At 50.0% G+C, this 20182-nt stretch overlaps 2 protein-coding genes across 9 annotated transcripts in view; one reads left to right on the plus strand and one right to left on the minus strand.

Moving 5' to 3' along the window:
• BLCAP (BLCAP apoptosis inducing factor) overlaps positions 1-11745 on the minus strand; it is a 28551-nt gene extending 16806 nt beyond the window's left edge. For 5 of the 6 annotated variants that reach the window (XR_012326290.1, XR_004522314.2, XR_004522312.2 and 2 more), the window contains exons 1-2: positions 11588-11745; positions 3077-3195 (exon numbers count right to left, since the gene is read on the minus strand). Coding sequence is in view for 1 of the 6 variants with exons in the window: in XM_033841305.2 (XP_033697196.1) it covers positions 2756-3019 (264 nt within the window). In the remaining 5 variants the exon portion in view is untranslated. Of the gene's footprint in view, positions 1-1268; positions 3196-11587 lie in introns of those variants that run through there. The other variant, XM_033841305.2, reaches the window with a different exon arrangement.
• NNAT (neuronatin) lies at positions 4972-7220 on the plus strand. 3 transcript variants are annotated; one of them, XM_033841307.2, is made up of 3 exons: positions 4983-5188; positions 6120-6195; positions 6430-7220. In XM_033841307.2, exons 1-3 carry the CDS (start codon positions 5117-5119, stop codon positions 6657-6659), a joined length of 378 nt encoding a protein of 125 aa, XP_033697198.1. In that variant the 5' UTR covers positions 4983-5116; the 3' UTR covers positions 6660-7220. The 3 variants fall into 3 exon arrangements, with proteins under 3 accessions (XP_073649082.1, XP_033697198.1, XP_033697197.1); XM_033841306.2 differs by having other exon boundaries at positions 4991-5188; positions 6120-6200; XM_073792981.1 differs by lacking the exon at positions 6120-6195 and having other exon boundaries at positions 4972-5188.
• Positions 11746-20182: the final 8437 nt, after the last annotated feature.

The following is a 20182-nucleotide window of genomic DNA, read 5'->3' on the forward strand; positions in this document are numbered from 1 at the left end:
AGAAAGCTGCTTTCTGAGGGAGAGCAAAGTAAGCAATAATCTTGGCTTCATTTATCATCCAGGTGCCTCCACAGGAGAGCGTGGCCACAAAAGCCTTGTTTGTTTGTTTTGTTTTTGGAATTTGCAGTTGTCTATTTTCTTAAGTCTTCCCACTAGGCTAGAGTCATGCGCTCCTGGAGAGTCAGGCCTGGGTCTTGCCCCTGAAATCCCCAGCAAGCCCAGTACAGGGGCTCAATGTTTGCTGAACAAACCATCCTTTCCACGTGTAACACTCCTCAACTTGTCAAGACTTTGCTGAACCACAAAATACATCCAGAAACGCAGGAAACAAAAGAATGCAGAGGTAAAAACACAAAAGCATCAGATAGGGAAAATACCCAGCAGACATAATCAGTAAGCTTGGTTCTCTGAAAACACCTTCAAAATGAACAGACCTTTGGCAAGTTTTGACGAAGAAAAGGAAAAGCACTGATAGGCGATGGTGGGAATGAAAAAAGGGATACACTGACGATGCGGAGATTGCAAAGGGCAGGAGAAAACTACACAAAACTTCATAGCAATAAATTACCAATCTAGGTATAACAGATGACCTTTTATGAAACAACCCAAGCCCTTTTACAACAATAAACTCTGACAACAGCCCTGTGCCTTGGACAGGCAGTGTTCCTGTTATGTTTTCTAGAAGGAGAAGAGATGGAGAGGTGGACACCCAGCACAGGGCCCTGGCAAGCCACCCAGCTTTGTCTCAAAGGTCACGGCCATGGGAGCACGTGCACATTGACGGCACAGAACCACGCCACTCCCGCACTTCCAGCCATCGCCCGGAGCCCCCTACGTGGACGGCCAACCTTATTTATTTTTCCACTTGAAATGCCATAAGGGGTTTCACTTTATTTTTACTTCAAAAGCAGCACCATAAAAATTCTTGATGATTAGAGCTCCAGCTGTCTTAAGTTGTTTGTCAAGGGATCGGTTACTCAAATCTCCTACGGAGGGAAACAGTTTCAGGCGAGAAGCCATGGGAGCTGAGAAACGCAAATGTCTCATCTCTGAAAACTTTCAGACTCCCTCCTGTTCACCGCCTGGCCTGCCCCCTGCTCCCCCGCCCCCAATCCCACCATCTGCTCTCCAGAGAGCAGATCAAATTTTCAGCCTAAGGTACTGTGGCGCCAAGGCCTCAGCCCCTCCATGCTACCCGCTGCCCCCCACCAACTCAGAAATCCAACACCACGACCCAAAGGGACTGCAGCCACATAAAACCACAGAGGAAAGTTTATAAAGCTTTATTAAACATTTCAAACAGCTGTGCAACGAACACACCAGAAATAAAAGCTCCAGAATAGCAGTCCAAATGTTCCACAAGTGTGGCCCCGCAGTCCCGTCCCCTAGATGGACTGCCTCCAGTTCTGTCCTCTGCCTGGCCCACCTCCCTCCCCCTTCAGGCAAGAGAAAGATGGATGGTTTAGACTGGAAGGACAACCATGCTGATCCCCAGCGGGCAGGGGCCAGGAGACAGTCTCATGTGCCAACACTTTTACTGAAGCGCAGAAAAAGAAAAAAGCAAGTGACAGTCACAAAGTCTTCCCGTGTATTCTTCGTAACGTATACAGTCTATACGCGCAGGACCGGAGAAGCTCCTGGCATGAGGACGATGGCCACCGCTCCCCTCTGTCTCGTCTGAACCACCTCGGAGTCCAGTGTGCTGGTCACTCTGCAATCCCCAGACTAAATACCAACTGTAGCGGCCCCTACAAGCTAGCTATTGCTACACCTCAAAATCACAACACGTTCGATAAAGCTTCTTTAAAAAGGATTTACACATGTACTTGTACACGTACGTATACACACACGCGCACGCACGGCACACCACACCAAAAAATATCCAAACGCCTATCAGGGGATCGTGGCTGTTATGCAACACACAAGTACTCTCCCATTCACTCGGCTGGGGACTGCTAGATCTACGTAAACACACCACACATCAATCCTGCAGAGCATGCATGGGAGACAAAATGAGGCCCCCTCCTTGCGACAGTTGAGACAGGCAGGAGGAAGGGCAGAGGAAGCGAAGCTGGGCTGCTGAGCAGGAGCCCAGACCCCCAGGTGAAAGAGCAACATGTATCTGTTACTTCTTCCTTCAAAATGACGTGGGGAAAATACTGAAGATTTGTGGACAGCAGTCAAGACACAATTCTGTCTAGCCCGCTGGCCAGGGAAGAAGAATGAAAAAGCGAGGCTCTCGGGCATCAGCAATCTCTTTATATTCGAGATAAGTGCAAAACTGAGCCCTGTCTTGGACAGGTGCTCCCCAAAAAAGGAAAGGGCTAAAGAGAACTAACAGGAAGCCAAGAGAGGGACGGAGGAGTCAGTAACACTCTGACAAGGAAGGGTCACAGAGGTGACAATGAGACTGGCATTTTATCTGCCCGGATCATGCTGGGGCAGTTGACCAGGATGGGTGCAGGCTCCTCGTGGGAATGAGGCGAGGGGGGTGGCCATCCTGCCAGTCAGGGGCCAAGATGGGGACAGAACACACACAACCACGAGACCACCCACGACTACAGGACTCTACGATAAAAGCACCGGTCAGTGCTATTATTCACATTATAAGGATAAAACGTCACAGGCCAGAAAGGCGCCATCAGGAATGTGGCCCCCACAGGGCCGCGGGATTTGAAACTCCAATGCTTTATGACCTATGTCAATGCCTCCCCTCCCGTCTTCTGCTTCCTTGGAAAGCTAACTGGGCTGGCTGTTAGGTGCCCACAACGCCGGGGTCGTGTGCCGATTCCGGAAGCGGGGAATCGGAGCAGTGGTACAGGAAACAGTTTCCCCAGCAGCTATAGCAGATGAGGAACAGGGCTGCCAGGAAAACCAAGGCACAAATTGTGCAAGGCTTCCGTTCCAGGAGGAAGCTGAGCAGGTAGAAGCCCATGAACATGGAGTGGCTGAACCACAGGGCGGGGTTGAGGGGCTTGGGGATGAGGAGGACGGGCAGCAGCCACTGGAGGCAATACATGATCTCTGCTGGACAGGGCCTTCGCCAAGGCCACCGGGCACCGCTGCAGGAACCGACCTAATGGGAGCCAGCGGGCGCGGGCGGCTGCCCTCTGCTTTCTTCAACCCTCGCTCTCCAGGAGCTGAGCCGCTGTGGTCTCTGGCTGTCAGCCCGGGATCACCAAGGCAGCAGGGATCCTGAAGAGAAAAGTCAACACAACAGACAAACAGACACGAAACAGACAGACAGACAAAAAAAAAAAAAAAAAAAAAACAGGAACAGAATGTATACTTATTTGGAAAAATGGATCATGGTTAACAACAGCAAATGTGAATGCCCTTTCCTCCCTGCCCACCCATGGAAGTCTACTCCTCTCCAAGTCACCCTTTCCAGAAGCATCCTGGGTGTCTCCCCTTCTTGGGGCTAGGCCAGAGGGCTCTAGGCAGGTCCGGCACAGTGGCCTGGCTTTGCCTGGGCCCTGCCCAGCAGAGATCATGTATCGCCTCCTGGGGCTGCGGCCCGTCCTCAAGGGACCCAGACCTCACAATACCGCCCTGTGGTTGCCACCGGACGGCCATGGGCTCCATGCTGTGACCCCTGAGGAATAAGAAAAGGATTCTGTATCTAGTATCTCTCACAGCAGGTGCTCAGTGGAGAGTTAAAGTAGTTAGTGGCGCACTGCCGGCGGGAGATTGCCGGCAATGGATCCTTGCAAGCTCTGGGAAGGCGCCGCGGCAGCATCACCGAATATTTTGTTTTAAGATGGCAGCCTAGAATGAGCTTGCCTTTTTCAAATAATCCGGCGTCATTTTATTAAAATCGGCCAACTTCTTCGAAAGTCAATGTAGGGGGAAAAAAATCACCATGCTACTTAGTCCAAACTGACCTCTCTGGGTTGCCTTGTGCTCTCCATCTGCTGCCGGCACTGTATAGAACTTGACTTCTATGAGCTTTTAATCAAAATTAATTTTCTATTCACATAGGGGCAAATGCCAGTTGGCCCCTGTGCCAGGCAGTTTGCTGGAGAGAAGTGGTGCTCTCGAGCAGCGGGCCACCGGTGCGCCAGGGCCGCGCTCGCAGACCGCATTCCGGTCTTCGTGCCGCGCCAAGAATCGGAGCGGCAGCAGCCCCGACCCTCTGGCGGCGGTAGCAAAACCCTCCTCCAAGCTCCAGACGCCCAGCGCAACGGGTACAAAGAACCTCGCTGGCTGAGGAAGACCTACCAGCGCCTGGGGGGTAGGGGAGCAGAGGTTGAATTACCCGCCTAGCAGAAAACTATCCCAGAGCGCATTCAGACCACTTCTTTGGAGAGCTCATCCCATCCCTTCCGTGCATACAAAGGCGCCATCCCTCCTACAGGGTAGACACCCGGTGACTATCGCTTTTGCACCTAGGGCTCAGTGCCCTGGCTCGGCTCCCTACAGCTGCCACCGCTGTAGATCTAGCAACCGTAAGAAGCGGGATGCGGGCATCAGGGAAAGGTTCCGCGCTCAGAGGCTCTCGCAAAGCAGAGGACGTGGTCTTCTAATACATCGAATATTAGAAAAAGAGTGCTGAGCGGGGGGGCCTGTGAAGCCAAGGCTTCTGGAAGGGGCACCTGTTTTTGCTCCGCGGGGCAGATGATCCCTCTCTAAATTAGGTCCCTCTGCTTTTCCATCCTTGCCCAGGTGTGATCTGGCGTGGCACCGGACACTGGGCTCGAATTTGCAGGCCCGGGCTTGGAGAGATGGGCTCCGCTACTAAGGGGTGCGCACCCGTACTCTTACCCTATGCGCTAACTCAGAGTTGCATTTCCCCTCCATTTTACATTAAAATTCAAACGCGGGCACAGCGGAATCTTCTGGAAAGGGGCTAAGATGAACTCAGGAGGCGGGGGTCGGTGTGGAAAGAACAGATGGATTATTTTTTTTCCTCTCCTGACGAATGAGGAGCGCCCCCGGCCACCCCTCCTCACGGACCCCCCCCCCAAGCGCGCATGCGCACTTGGGCGGTGGGCGGATACTTAAGGCGCGGCCACCGCGGCTGCGGCAGTGCGCCCAACAGCGGACTCCGAGAGGCGAACTGACCTCGGAACCGGCAGCACTCGCTCTCAACCACCCACCCACCACTCTCGGAACCATGGCAGCAGTGGCAGCAGCCTCGGCTGAACTGCTCATCATCGGCTGGTACATTTTCCGCGTGCTGCTGCAGGTAAGTGTGCCCGGGTGCTGGGTGGGAGAGGGTCGCGATGTGCGCCCCCTGAACCGGCAAGCCCGCGTCACAATTGCCGCATCCCGACCCGTCCTGTCCTGATTGCCGCGATCCCTGCCCACCCAAGTGCCGCGGCCGGCACCGCACGCCCCCGCCCGCCCCCTGCGCCCTCCTCCTCGCGTAGACCCTTCCCAATGCGCCCGCCCGGGAACAAAGAGTTGGGGCGCGGCGGGCGCCAGCCGCGGACGATCGCCGAGGCTCTTAGCGACCAACGTGGTAAGAAAATACCGCTACGTGAGACTCGACCCCAGGAGGGAGGCGGGGCACTTCTGTTTTGCGAAAAGAGACTTTACCGCTCACACAGCGGAATTTTTCCGCCTTAAAAAAATTGCGCATTGCGGGGAAATTTTCCTTTAGAAAATATAGTACTTGCGGGGGTGGGACAAAAAATAAGTTAGAAAAAGGCACTTCTCAGGGGAAAAACAAAAACAGCACTCCGCAAACAAGATTATAACAAATCAGAAAAATTCGCGGGAAAAAATGAATTAGAGAAAATGCGCATTGCAGGAAGAATAAATCAGACAAAAGCACTTGGCAGAAAAAAATGCATTAGATAAAAAGCGCCTTGCAGAAAAAATATTAGACAAAGGAGCTAACAAACTATGAATCGATAAGTGCGCTTTGAAGAAAACAATTAGAGGAAAAGGTTCTTTGCAGGAAAAATAGAACAGAAAAAAAGCGCTTCCGAAAAAGGACAGTTCGCTTTATTAAAAAAAAAAAATCAAATAGAGGCAAAGCGCTTTGTGTAAAAAGAAATAAATCAGAAGAAATTGCTTTGCCCATAAAATCATCTACCCTAAAAGCACCCCTTGCAGGAAGAATTCCCTGCTAAAGGAATCCTTTGCCAAAGGAATCGCATATTTCCTTCAAGGTGTTCCTGGAATGCTGCATTTACTGGGTAGGATTCGCTTTTCGAAATCCTCCAGGGACACAGCCCATTGCGAGAAGTGAGGTATACCTAAGTTGTGGGTCCAATCAGCTTGCGGCCATGCAGCCTTCAGCACAGTTGGAAAAGCTCCAGCTGCCCTGACTCGTGGACAAGCTGCGCCCGCACCCGCCTCTCCTCATTGGACAGGCGGGCGGGGCAGGGGGCGGGGCGGGGGCGGGCACGGCAGCACTACAGACACGCTGCGGGTGCTCGCCTCTAAGGGAAGGTCCTGGGTCTCTCTCTCTCTCCACAGGTGTTCAGGTACTCCCTGCAGAAGCTGGCGTACACCGTGTCGAGAACCGGACGGCACGTGCTGGGAGAGCGCCGCCAGCGGGCCCCCAACTGAGGCTCCAGCCCCCTCCCCTGGGCGGCCCTGTCACCAGGTGCTCCTGTGCAGTTCCACCAGCATGGGAGCCAGTGCCGCGCAGGAATGGGGCGTCCCCTGTGCCCTCTCGCCAGAGGAGCACTTGCCAAGGTCAGTGAGGGGCCGGTAGGCTCCCGGAGAAGCAGCACCGACAATGACGACAACACCAGATCCCTTCCCCACCCCTTTGCACCCATCCTACTGCGGGTGGCAGTAGAGGGAGGAGGGGGGAATGGGGGGAGCAGACCCCTGAGATCTGGGCACAGGCAACGCATTCAGATTTGGACCAAATCGGGACAGCGCCATCCCAGCCCCACAGCCCACGGCCATGCCAGCAGGCCGCACCACAGAGATCCAGACAACCACACCAGCCAGCAGAATGGACATTCCAACTTCACCAGCCGAAGCCCTGAATCTCCGTGCAGCAGACAAGTGACAACTGCGTGCCTGTGTGGCGGGGCTGGAGGGCAGAGGGTGAGGGAGGAGGGTTAAGAAACAGAGCGGGGCCCTCTCACTGTCCCTTGCCTACGGCATGTGCATTCCAGCCTTGCTGCCTTTGCTCCCTCAGTTCCTCTTTCGCCCCACTCCCACCCAAAAGAAATGTGTCACTCAATTTGGACCTACTGAACAAGAAAACGAATCCCATCTTTACCAAAACACCTTCTCCAAGCCCCCAACCCCTCACTGATCTTGCATCCCCCAGGTCTCACGCAATTGTGGTCAATATTGTGGTAATTGCTAATTGTAATGATTGTATAAGTGTGCATTAGTTGTGTCTCCCCGGCTAGATTGTAAGCTCCTGGAGGACAGGGACCGCCTCTACAAAAAAATTAAAAAAAGTACCTCCCCTGTCTCGCACAGTGTCCCAGGACCCTGCGGGGCGGTGGAGGCGCACCAAAAAGTTTTGTCTCCTGTGACTTCTTTTCCGGCTTCAACACATACTTCTAAGACTGGGCTGATGTGCACTGTACTTGGGAGAGGGATGGAGGGGAAGCAACAAAATGGGAATAAACCTTCACACACCCAGTTCCATCTCAACACTGTCCTGAGATAAAGGACCGCATGCCCGCACCACCACCCAAAGAAAAAGGTGGACATCTTCACTTGTGGTCTCGGAATAAGGGACCACTTATACCTGCCCAAAGGTGTGGGTGCCTTCAGTTTTCCTGGAATAAGGGGCTCTGGCAAGTAATCAGTGGGAAAGATGGAAGGAGGGAAAAGATAGGAGGGGGGAAAGTGGGACGAGCCCTCAAAACGGAGGTACTAGGGACCAAGAGGGTGATCAGGAATTCAGAACACAGTCTTATCTCCATCCAAGATCCCCAAGGAAATGAGCAGGGCGGGTGGGGGAGGGTGGGGGGGCACTGGTTTGGACAATGACTATGGGGTAAAAGGTGTGGTGTGGCACCTCCCCCACCCAGCTCATCCCTCCCAGCCCTATCACCTCTACCAGAACCACTACAAGGGCATCCTGCCAGGCCCGCCTACTTTCCCAGGGTCTCCTCCCCCACCCTCAGGAACCTCTCTCCAGCTCACTCTCCCCACTACTGGGTCCTCTGCTTCTCCCAGCACGAGCCTCCATATCCTTAAGCGTGCTTACCAGGTCCCGGGCCCTGGGCTCTCCCCTGCCATCATGCCACGGTGGTAGGGTGGGCTGCCTGCTCGGCTCCCAAGTTCTCTCTCCCACTCCTCAGTGAGTCAGGGCTTCTTTTACGTGGGGTCAGCTGACTGCTTCACCAAATGGCCCTGCCGCCTGTTCAGCCTTGTCTCTGGCTTTGTGTGCCCCTGTCACCACACACCTGTTCCTGGGTCAACATCCAGGGCGTGAGTTGGAGGGCTATAAATCTTTCTGCCACTTCCTCAAATCCCTTAGTCACAGTTGTCACAAACAATTCTGGAGCACAAAGGACCTCAATCCGTTGAGCCTGATGTTACCCGCCCCTGCGCTAGGGTCCTAGCGTTTCTCAGCCCAACCACTAGCACCTTTAGAGGCACCTATAACTTCAGTTCAAGATAAGAGAATTATGGAGGTGGAGGGTGTAGACCTCAATTCCAGTATTGGCTTTGCTATCAGTCAGCCCAGGGAACCTGGTCAGGTCACTCCTAGCCACCTTCGGTTCTCCTCTGTAAAAGGACTGCTAAGATCCAGTGAACCCCAACATACTAGAAACATTCTGCCATCAAAGTGGCAATCAGGACTCAATGGGACTAGGGTGCGGATGGGCGATCGGAGCCTCATCTTCCTCAGGCTGGGTGGTTCCAGCCCCTACTGTAGCCTATTGGTGGGGTAGGTCTCCTCTTGCCCCAGGGTGACTCAGCAGCAGGCAATGCCCACACCTCCCTTCTGAAGCCTGTATCTTGGCAAGCCTCAAGACTGGGAGTTTCTGTGGTTTTCCACACTAAATGCAGAGAACCATGAACATATTTCAACATGTGTTCTCAATAAAGGGTGCCCCTCCCCTCAGAGCCCTCAAGGGGTGTACCCACAGCCCCAATGCCCCAGATGCTCTAATCTCAGCCCAGTTATAAGGTAGCTGGGATCAGGGGGACAGGCTGCAGCAGCACTGAAGTGTCTGGCTGCTCTCGACACTGTAGGCCCCCTTTTAAAAGGCAGGAGGCTGCTGGCAGCCCCAGGGCTTTCCAGATGATCTTGGCAAAGCCCAACTGCAGGGCTTTCTCCATCCATCCATCAGCAGGGCTCTGAGTGTGGCATGATGAAATGACAGACTTCCAGGCAAGGGCTGCCCTGATGGGCTGCACCCGCACGGGTGGCTTGAATGTGCAATGTCCACTCCCCCCTTTCATGCCCCATCCAAACCCTCATGTTATGGCAGGAAACACAGTCCACCAGAGAAGATGGAAGGAATGTGTTCACTTTCTATTCCTGTGCAATGCTTAGAAATCTAGTCCAAACACATCTTGTTTATAACATTTTTTCCAGAAGCAATACCATTAAAACATTTTATTCTGATAGAGAGCAACAAAAAGAGTTGAAAATGACTACAGTTTTGTTGCAAAGCCCTTAGTCCACAGGCCCCCCCTTTGCTTAAATTTTCTCTACCACATCCTCAAGACTTTGCCCCCACGAGGCCAAGGATTGAGCAGTTGAGTTATGAGGGAACTGGAATGGCTTTGTGAGACTCCAGCAACAGGCAAGACTCTTGGGACTAATGCCCCCAAAGGATGTTAGTTTCTCAGCCTAACCAGTTGAGGTTAAACCGCAGAGGGGTCTAGGTACCATGACTGTCGGAAGTGTGTGGTGCTATGTGACACTGTTACCTCTACCTGTGGAATATCTGGATTGCGAATGAAGGACAAGTTTCTTGAGCTTCCGCTGCAGGACAGCAACAGCTTATTGCATGTGGGTTGGGTAGGATTGGATGAGGGAGCAGGTGTGCTGTGAGTCATTTGCCAGACATTTATTTTCAAACTTCTATCTACTCAGAAGCCAGTACCCTACAGTGAGATTCTGAATTTGCAGTGAGTTTTCCCCCAGAGATTTAAACGTGCACATATATACAAAACATTAGTCTAACAACAGCCTCTTTTTCCCTGGAGACATCTGATTTCCTCTATATGCCCCAGAGACATGTCACCATCTTCTCTGGTTATGATCCTGCTTCCCCTCCGCCTCCTTTTCTCCCTCCCACGGGGCCCATTCCCCAGCAGGATCCAGATTCCAGAGCATTCCCAGAACAGGAAGTCAGAGAGGCAGGCAACACATGGTCCTTGGTATATCATACAGCGACAGGCTTGAAATGGAATGCATATGTTTCAAAGATAAGAGAACAACAACAGAAAAAGACAGCCAAACCCAGCCTTCCAGATTCCTCTTTGAAACAACATGTTACAGATAAAAGGTTAAACTGTTTTTTGGCAGCAATTCTAACAAGACCAATTTCAGATACGGAAGTGATCTGGTCACTGGAAACCGACCAGGGCTCGGCAATCTTTCAACAGATTCGCTGACATTAATTAGTCTCTGATTTAAAACAAACAAACAAACAAACAAGATCTAACACTTGGCATTAGCACTTAAGCTGGAACGTGTGTGTGTGTGTGTGTGTGTGTGTGTGTGTGTGTGTGTGTGTGTGTGTGTGTGTGTGTGTGTGTGTGTGTGTGTCTCCTGGCTTTAGTGTTGCCGTCCAGAAGGCTGAGGGGATGGCTGTACCATGTCAAGCAGGGCAAACAGAAGCTGTCCCCAAAACACCAGTTCCCTGAAAGGGATAAAACATGATCCGAACCTATAAACAGAAAGGCCGTTTCTTTCCCAGGACAGACCCCAGTCTGCCCCAACATTTAGCGTTGAAAAGGGACACGGAGGCCTGGAAGGAAATTAAATAAGGTGTGGAAGAGGGAAGGAAAAAGCAACTGTCCCCCATCCCCCATTCTTCTCTCCAGGCCATTAGTGTGCCAGGCAACCCATTCCTTCAGCTGCCCTTGAGGGCCACTCCCCACATATACTGTAGGAAAGGGAATGGGTGTCCGGACTTGGTGTAAAATTAGAGAGAGTAAGAAGCACCCGCGACCCAAAGCAGAGCGTCAACCTTTCACCCCAGACACCAAGGCGGGGACCCGGGGAGGGAGACCCTTTTCTCTCCTCTCCCCCACGCCCCTTCTGGTTTAAAAAAAAAAAAAAAGGTAACTTAAGTGGTGGGGACAGAGTGACAGGCATCTCAGAAGCTGGGCCCCCTGCCACGTGCACCGGGGCCGGAGAGAAGGTTGTCGCACCCCCAGCCCCAAGCTCCCCAGCTCTGCCTGCCCCATCCCACAAGCAGACAGGCGAGTGATGACCTTGGAGGCCTGAACGAGAACCCAGGAGGCCAGTGCCCTGCCCTCGGGCCACGAAGAGACCCCCAAGGCCCAGGCTGGGGGGCCAAACAGGGCAATCACGTGACACCGGACAGGGGCGGCCCTCAGGGTGCGCGGAAGGAAAACCCCAGAGAGGGACCGGACGACGCCTAAGGTGACCCCGAAGGGACAACATGGCGGCGCGGCCGCATTAAGGGCCTCTCATCCCGCCCCCAAGAGGCCGACGCCACGGTACCTGCGAGCCCTGCCATGGCGCCGCCGCCACCGCTGACGCCTTCGTAGCCGCAGCCTGCCACCACCTCAACTCGCCTCCGACGCCGCAGGAAGCAGGGGAGACGCCCCCTTCGTCTTCTAGTCGAGCCGACCGAGGACCCCTTCTGGGGTCGGGCTGCCTACGGCAGATGCCTGATAATACGACCTAAATTGGGGGGGGTCTTCTATGCCCGATATCCTCCTAACGTGTGCCACAGATGACCATTTGAAGACTTTTTGCTAATGTGTTCAGAAATCTGGGGGTTCTGAAGTCTTCAAATCCGAAGAATTTTTGATCAGGCGCATCCAGGACAGCTCCGAATCACGCCCCCCCGCCTTGGTCCCCTCATACATATGCAGTGGATTGTGATCTTTACACATTTAGAGCAGAGGGGGCGTATCCTAGTCTCTGTAGGTGAACGATTGTTCGCTTTGGTCCTCGTGGATGACCCGTGTAATCTGTGAAAACGTTCCCGTGGCTCAAAGTCCGCCTCCTCCCTGGCCCCTTTACCAAGGCCAAAGATCAGGAGCGGAAATATTCCGGCTCAGAATTTAGGATTTGACTTGGGTCAGGACCTGACTCTTCTTGCCCTGTACTTTAGGCGAGCCACTTGCCCACCCCGACTGTTAGCTTCCCCGAATCTGATGAAATGCCTACTTCACAGGGTTGTTATAGGGATTAAATGAGTCAATGTATCGATTTATTAGCTAAATAAGCACATTCCTTGAGCGCTTACTGTGTGTAAATGCAGTGCTAAAGGCAAGAGGATAGAATGGAGCGTGAAATAGGCGCTGTTCTAATTCAAGGAGATGCCCGGCTACTGGGGGAGAGTGGGGGAGGGGTGGAAAAGCAATCATCAGATTACTTATATGTGCAATCTAAAATATGACACAAATGAACATATGTACGAAACAGACTCATAGAGAACAGACTTGTGGTTGCCAAGGCGGAGGGGGTGGGGGAGGGATGGATTGGGAGCTGGGGATTAGCAGATGCAAACTATTATACTGTATATAGAATGGATAAACAAGGTCCCACTGTATAGCACAGGGAACTGTGTTCAATATCCTGTGATAAACCGTAATGGAAGAGAATATGAAAAAGAAATGTATATATAGGTATAACTGAATCACTTTGCTGTACAGCAGAAATTAACACAACATTGTAAAGCAACTATACGTCAATAAAATAAATTTTTTTAATCATCAAATGATCACTATCTGTTAATAATTTAAATCAAATCAATATATAATTATGCATGATGGGAAATGCTGTGGGGGAATATGAAGAGTGCTATGAAAAATTAATGGAGGGGAATTCCCTGGCAGTTTGGTGGTTAGGACTCCATGTTCTCACTGCCGAACGCGCGGGTTCGATCCCTGGTTGGGAAATTAAGATCTTGAAGGCTGCGCAGTCTGGCCAAAAAAAAAAATTAATGGAACCCTCATGTAGTGGGAAGGGTAAGGGTGGAAACTCCTTGGGAAGCTGGCATTTAGGCTTAAAAACCAAAGATAGTTTTGTAGGGCAAGAGTGAGAGGGGAAATGTTGTAGGCAGAAAGAACCACTTGTCCCAGATGTGGAGGTGGGAAGCAGCAGCTGAGGGTGAGGAAGGAGCAAGTAGGGCAGGTAGTGCTACCTAATGAAGTTGGATTTTATCTTTATCTTTTTATCATTTTCATCAGGGGAATGATACCAGGTTTGGGTCTCTGAAAGTCCACCCTACATGGCTTGGAAAGCACTTTCGAGCGGGTGTGGGGAGACCAGCCAGAAGGCTGTTGTAGGTTTCCAAGTGCAAAGGAATGGTGACCCTGGAAGGTGGAGAAGTAGAGAATGTAAGATGGAATGTGGGTGGGTGTTGAGGCATTGGCAAAGACACCTAGATCTTTGCCTTGAGTATGAAAGAATGAAAGAGCCCTTGACTAAGGTGGTAAAGCCTGCAGCAGGCTCCGATTGAGGGGGAAGATCAAGAGTTTGGCTAAGAAGGTAAGTTTGAAAAGCCTGGGCAATGGTTGGGTGGAGAGGGTCAATAGGCCGCTTTATATGAGACTCTGGGCTGGAGATGCGTATTTCAGTAACATCAGCACACAGTACACACATCATGGTGCTGGATGAGGTCCTAAGAAAGTGAAGGTAGATTAATAAGTAGGCAGAGGAAGAGCCAGGAAAGGAGGCTGAGAAGCAGTGACCCGTGGGGTAGGAGGAGGACCAGGTGAGCATGGGATCCCAGAGAGGAGGTTTCAGGAAGGAAAGAATGCTCAGTGGAGATGACTGCTATGGAGGACAGAAATGGCACCATTCGGTCTGGTTACAAGGGGGGGCTTAGGGACTGTATCCTTTATGATTCAAGTTCCAAAAACAAGACCCTAAATCACTTGGCTTAAAAAAATAAATATACCCTGCCACTCAGTGGCAGGTTAGTTGAGTGGCTTGACCATGTCATCACAAACATTCCATCTCTTAGGTTCATTTCATCTCTGCTGTGCTGTCCTCATGTTGGTTTCATGCTCGTGGTCAGAAGATTGCCACCCCAGTTCCTGGGGTCTCATCCACATCAAGGAGATGACCATTCCTCCTGTAGCTGAGACTCAAACAAACTAGATGTGACCTCTGTCTTGCTGCTTCTGGGCTGAGGGATCTACGCACTCATGCCAGGCACACCCAATATCCAACACTGGAGGAAAAGAGGAGTCTCACAGTGGAAACTCTTGTTTAGAAAAGAGAAAGGCTGGGCATTGGCAAGGATGTGGAAATTCTTGCACACTGCCCATGAGAGGAAACTGGTACAACCACTTCAGAAAACTGGCAGTTTCCACTAAATGTAAACAGACACTTACGCTGTGACTAGAATTTCCACTCTTAGCTTTTCATTCCAGGAGAAATAAGTGGCTATTACAAGCAGACTTGGACAAGGATTTTCATAGCAGATTTACTCAGAGCTCAACATGGATATAGCCCAATGTTCATCAACAGGAGAATGGATAAACAAAATACGGCATGTCCATCCAATGGACTACTATGTTTTACATATAAAAGTACAAATTGCTGGGAGTTCCCTGGTGGACTAGTGTTTCGGATTCTGGGCTTTCACTGCCGTGGTCCGGGTTCAATCCCTGGTCAGGGAAATGAGAACCCGCAAGCCGTCCGGCATGGCATAAGAAAAAAAAGCACAAATTGCTGACACGTGACACTATAGATTATACTCCTATATGGTATGTGGACTAAAAGAGTCCAGACACAGAAACAGTACATATTGTATGATTCCATTCACAGAAGGTTCAAGGGCAGGCAAAACTAATCTATGGTTCTAGAAATCAGAAGCCACCTGGGTCGGAGGGGGCTGGGGGAGGGGGAGATAGAGATGGGGGAAGAGCAATAGGGACTTTTCTGGGGTGCTGGAAAAGGTCCATATCTTAGTCTGGTTGGTAATTACATGGGCAAAAATTCAAGTTGTACCTTAAGATTAGAGGACTTTACGTACTTTATGTATGTTATACCCCAAGAAAAATAAAATATAATAAGAAAGGAGGAGGTCCTGCCATCCATGGCGTGTGATGTGTGCCGCTGAGGAAGAATCAGGTGTGTTTTTGGAGGGACTTCACCCTCCAGTAAACTTCATGCCAGGTCTGGGCATTGACAAAGTCGTGGTAGCCAACCCTCTCCCCCTCAGGGCCCCAGAAAACAGGAGAAGGTGAGGCAGGGCCTTATTCACATGGAGCTGAGTTCTCTTCCCTTCCCCTGGACCCACAGGACTGCTCCACCACCGCCCCCAGCTCCGTTCCAGGTGGGAGAAATGACACCAGAGCTGAGCTCTGACTTGAGGGATCTGGAAGTTCCTTCTGCCCTACAATTTTGTTCAACAGACCTTAACTTCCTGTCAAGGCCTCTCCAGCCTGCCCCCTCCCCCAGACACCTGTGACTCCTGCCCTCTCGTGCTCTGCGCTCCCCATGTCTTGTCCCTCCCTTCAGAATCCCCCTTTGGGCCTTTTCTGTCCCCACTCCAGGCCACAACCCTCTCTCTCCTCGGCCCTGTACCAGCCTCCTTGCTGGTCTTCCTGTCCCCCGCATCTCCCCCAGAACCATTGTCCTCCACACAGCAGCCAGAATGATCTTCCTAAAATGATCCTTCCTCTTGAGGGAGTGTCCCCTCTCCCCGTCTTCCCCTGTCAATAGCCTGTCCAGTGTCCAAGCCCCAGGTCAGTGCCACCTCCTCCATGAAGCCTTTGCATTCATTCAGCAAACATTGAGCACCTAAAATGTGGCCAGGCACTGTGCTAGGCATGGAGGATAGAGAAGTGAGTAAGACAAACGCGGTCTGTAGACAGTCTGGGGAGACGGGCAATCAAGCAACGCCTCTGTGTGTGCACCCCCTCTGTCTGTTAACTCTGACTTGGCTATGAGCTCCTTGAAGGCAGGGCCCATTCTGAGGTCACTGCTTGGCCTCAGAGCCCAGTAGAGGGCCTGGCAGGGAGGAGGGGGCAGTAACTGTTGAATGAATGAATGAACGAAAAGCTAGGCCAACCTCCTCCCTGTTTCACTTTCCTCCAAGCCTTTGATTTAGCTGGTAACCAGGTTCATGGAATTCAGTTGGAACTGGATGGCAAATTTGGAGCTAAATGATAAAGAATCGGCAAAAGGTTGGTATTTATAGAACAAGGTTTTGTGAAGGCATAATACCTACTTTCCTACATCATCACTCCATTTGACAATTTTTTTTTTTTTTTTTTTGACCGCACTGCACGGCATGTGGGATTTCAGTTCCCCGACCAGGGATCGAACTCACGCCCCTTGCATTGGAAGTGTGGAGTCTTAACCACTGGACCTCCAGGGAAGTCCCCAACAATGATGTTTTTTGAAGATCAACATTATTTCCTTACCAAGACTTAGGTTCAGGAAATTTTACTGTAATAGAGCAATAGTTATTTGTTAAATCAGCAAAGAAGCTACGTGATATCAAAAGATTTAAAATGTAATAAGAAACAAATGAACAAATATAACAAAACAGAAACAGGCCGACAGATATTGAGAGCAAGCTAGTGGTTATCAGTAGGGAGAGGGAAGAGGGGAGGGACAAGATAAGGATAAGGGATTATGAGATACAAACTACTGTGTATAAAATAATTAAGCAACAAGCCTGCACGAAGCCATGAAGACCCAATGCAGACAAAAATAAATAAATAAATAAATAAATACATTTTAAAAAAGTGTATATTGTACCACGCAGAGAAATACAGCCATTATTTTGTACTAACTTTAAATGGAATATAATCTATAAAAATGTTGACTCATTATGTTGCACACCTGAAACTAATACTGTAACTCCACTATACTCTAATTAAAAATATGTAATAAGAAACATTGTTACCAAGGTGACAAAAGAAGTTAGCTCTAGGGCAGTACATACTGCAGCCAGAATGACTTTTTTTTTTTTTTTTTTGGTTTAATAGTTAGCCATTCCTTTTTAAAAAATATTTATTGGGTTTCCCTGGTGGCACAGTGGTTGAGGGTCCGCTGCCGATGCAGGGGACGCGGGTTCCTGCCCTGGTCTGGGAAGATCCCACATGCTGCGGAGCGGCTGGGCCCGTGAGCCATGGCCACTGAGCCTGTGCGTCCGGAGCCTGTGCTCCGCATTGGGAGAGGCCACAACAGTGAGAGGCCCGTGTACTGCAAAAAAAAAAAAAAAAATTATTTATTTGGTTGTGTGGGGTCTTAGTTGTGACAGGCAGTCTCCTTAGTTTCGGCATGCAAACTCTTTGTTGAGGCATGCATGTAGCATCTAGTTCCCTGACCAGGGATCAAACCCGGGGCCCTCTTCATTGGGAGCACGGAGTCTTACCCACTGCGCCACCAGGGAAGTCCCCAGAATGCCAGGGTTTTAATCCCACTCAGCGTTTACTAACTGTGTGTCCTCAAGCAAGTTACTTAACCTCTCTGTGCCTCACTTTTCCCATGTGTATAATGAGGAAAACTTGAGACTCTACCCCAAATGTTTATTTCTGGGAATTCAGTAAGTTCATGTTTTAAAGAGCTTAGAATAGCACCTGTCACAAAGTTAGCACTCAGAGGGTTACCTATTAGTACAAATGGATAAAACAGCCTATCCCAAGGGCTGGATGAGCTGTGGGAACCCAGACGGGGAGGGCCCCTCCTAACCACGGCCCTTAAGTTTGCCATCCTTAAGGAGGCAGGACAACTGGGTTCAAATCCCGGCCCTGCTTTCAGGACCTCGAGAGGTCCTGTGTCGCCGTCTTCAGTTTCTCCAAGGTCCTTTTGTTCCAGACTGAGGGCTTTTACATTTGGGAAGTTAGTGCTGCTGTTTTAGCCTAGTCCGTGGCGACATCTAGTGGTAATATGGGGAAATGCCTAACATTCTTATTAAAGTGTCTTCAACCTATTAATGATGTGAACAATAATGGTACAGTATACTAAGTTCTTCCTATGCTAGACACTGAGTGTTAAGTGAGCTGTATTAGTTAATTTTAAATGTAGTTCTATAAAGGATAGACTGTTATTAACCTTAATTTACAGAAGTCAGTTGCCTAAGGCTACGCAGCTATAGGTGACAACTGGATTTGAATTCAGGCCACGTAGACCTGAAGTTTGTATTATTAATCCCTCTACGTCAGGTCCCTGCATGAGTACTGGGAAAACACAAAAAATTATATTCCTGCCTCATGCAGAACATAACTATAATCTATAGTTATTTTAGGGAGAAGAAATGAAACTTAGACTTCCATGTTTGAATAAGTTGTAAAATGTCTCCCTAATACTCCTTGGAGAATTTAGGACCTAGGGAGCTCTTCCTTCCCAATTGGCCAAGTCAATCCCAGAAGATTATGGGATCCTGGCAAGGACTATCTATGAAGCTTAGATTCCTGAGTCCCAGTTGTCATTCATTCATTCAAGCCTACAACAAACACTTATCGAGTACCTATTGTAAGCCAGGCATTGTTCTAAGCTCTAGGGATACAGGGGTGAACAAGAAAGAGAGAGAGCCCCTGACTTCACTGAGCTCACAGTCTGACGGCAGAGGAGCCAGACACGGTACATGAGATTATAAACATGTCACTGTATCACGGCGAAAACTCGTAAACAGGGGAAACTAAGTTAGTGTGGGGATGGCCAAGGAAGACTTCCTGAAGGTGATAACATCTAACCTGAACACTGAGGATGAGTAGGGAGTTTTCTGGATCATGAATGTGGATGACAGCATTATAGGGAAAGAGAATAGAATTTGAGACAGCCTAGAAGTGAGAGATTAGGGCTGGTCCAAGAGAACACAAGCAGGTCAGTGTGGCTGGATCTCTGAGGGTGAGAGGGGATTGACCTGGTCATGGTCATATCACACAGGGTCTTACAGGCCAAGGAGAGGGTTTGGATTTGATCCTGAGACAATGGAGAGCCAATGGAGGGCTTTAAGCAGAATATTTGTATCTTTAAAAGATCACTCTAGGTGAAGTAAATGGATTGAGAGCCAGAGGGGTTGTGGGGAGATGGAGGGGAGGCTGAGGCAGATGTCTGGGGGATGGTGGTGGCTTCGTTGAGGGTAGAGGAAATGGTGATACAGGGAGGTGGACTAGTTTGTTTCTTTGGAGGCAGGGCTGTCAGAATTGACTGACTGCTTAAATATGAGGGGGTAAGGAAAGGAATTGAGGATGATTCTTGGGATTTGGGCTTGAAAAATGGATAGATTTACTGAAATGGGTAAGACTGAGGGAATAGCAGACTTGAGGAGACTATCTTGAGTTCAGATCTACCCCAGCAGGTAGAGATTCCTTTTGTCGTTGTTGTTTTTACTCAGGTTATGCTGTGACATTGCCCCAGACTCAGGGATGGGAGGAAGTAATGGGTGCCAGAAGTGTTGCTGAGAGAGACCGCTGGGCTCTGATGCCCTGATGTGTATAGGATCGTGCCAATGACTTCTGAAGAATCAACGCGAGGAGAAAAGGAAATCAGAATGCTTTCCATACTTAGTTGCACAAAAGAATACTTTTTTGACTTTTCTTTGGAGAAGGCAGATGGGCCCACATGTTCATTAGCACAGGAAATTCTTTCTGACCAATGAGTCCATTGAGGTGAGGATTTATTTGAAACTCAAGTTGATGTAACTCTGAGGAAAGGGTACAGACTGTGGCCAAAAATTCCCAACTACAATTTGAAGTTTTTACTCCTTTGGTGGAAAGCAGTGCAATTTCAGCTACTTTACATAAAAAAGGAAATGTATCAGCAGAATCTTGGGGCTCATGGAATGGAGAGGCAATTAAAGAAGCAAGCGTCAAAACCTCCCTTACTGCCTCAGGGCCTTTGCACATGCCATGCCCTCTACAATTCTACTGGAATACCCCCTCTCCCCTTCTTCATCTGGCTGACTCAAACTCATTCTTTTTTTTTTTTTAATTAAAAAGAAATTTATTTATTTATTTTAATTTTTTTGGCTGCCTTGGGTCTTCGTTGCTGTGAGCGGGCTTTCTCTAGTTGCGGTGAATGGGGCTACTCTTCGTTTCAGTGCACAGCTTCTCATTGTGGTGGCTTCTCTTGCTGCACAGCACAGGCTCTAGGCACGCGGGCTTCAGTAGTTGT

The sequence above is a fragment of the Tursiops truncatus genome, chromosome 15 (assembly GCF_011762595.2).
Source record: "Tursiops truncatus isolate mTurTru1 chromosome 15, mTurTru1.mat.Y, whole genome shotgun sequence".
NCBI classification, from domain to species: Eukaryota; Metazoa; Chordata; class Mammalia; order Artiodactyla; family Delphinidae; genus Tursiops; species Tursiops truncatus.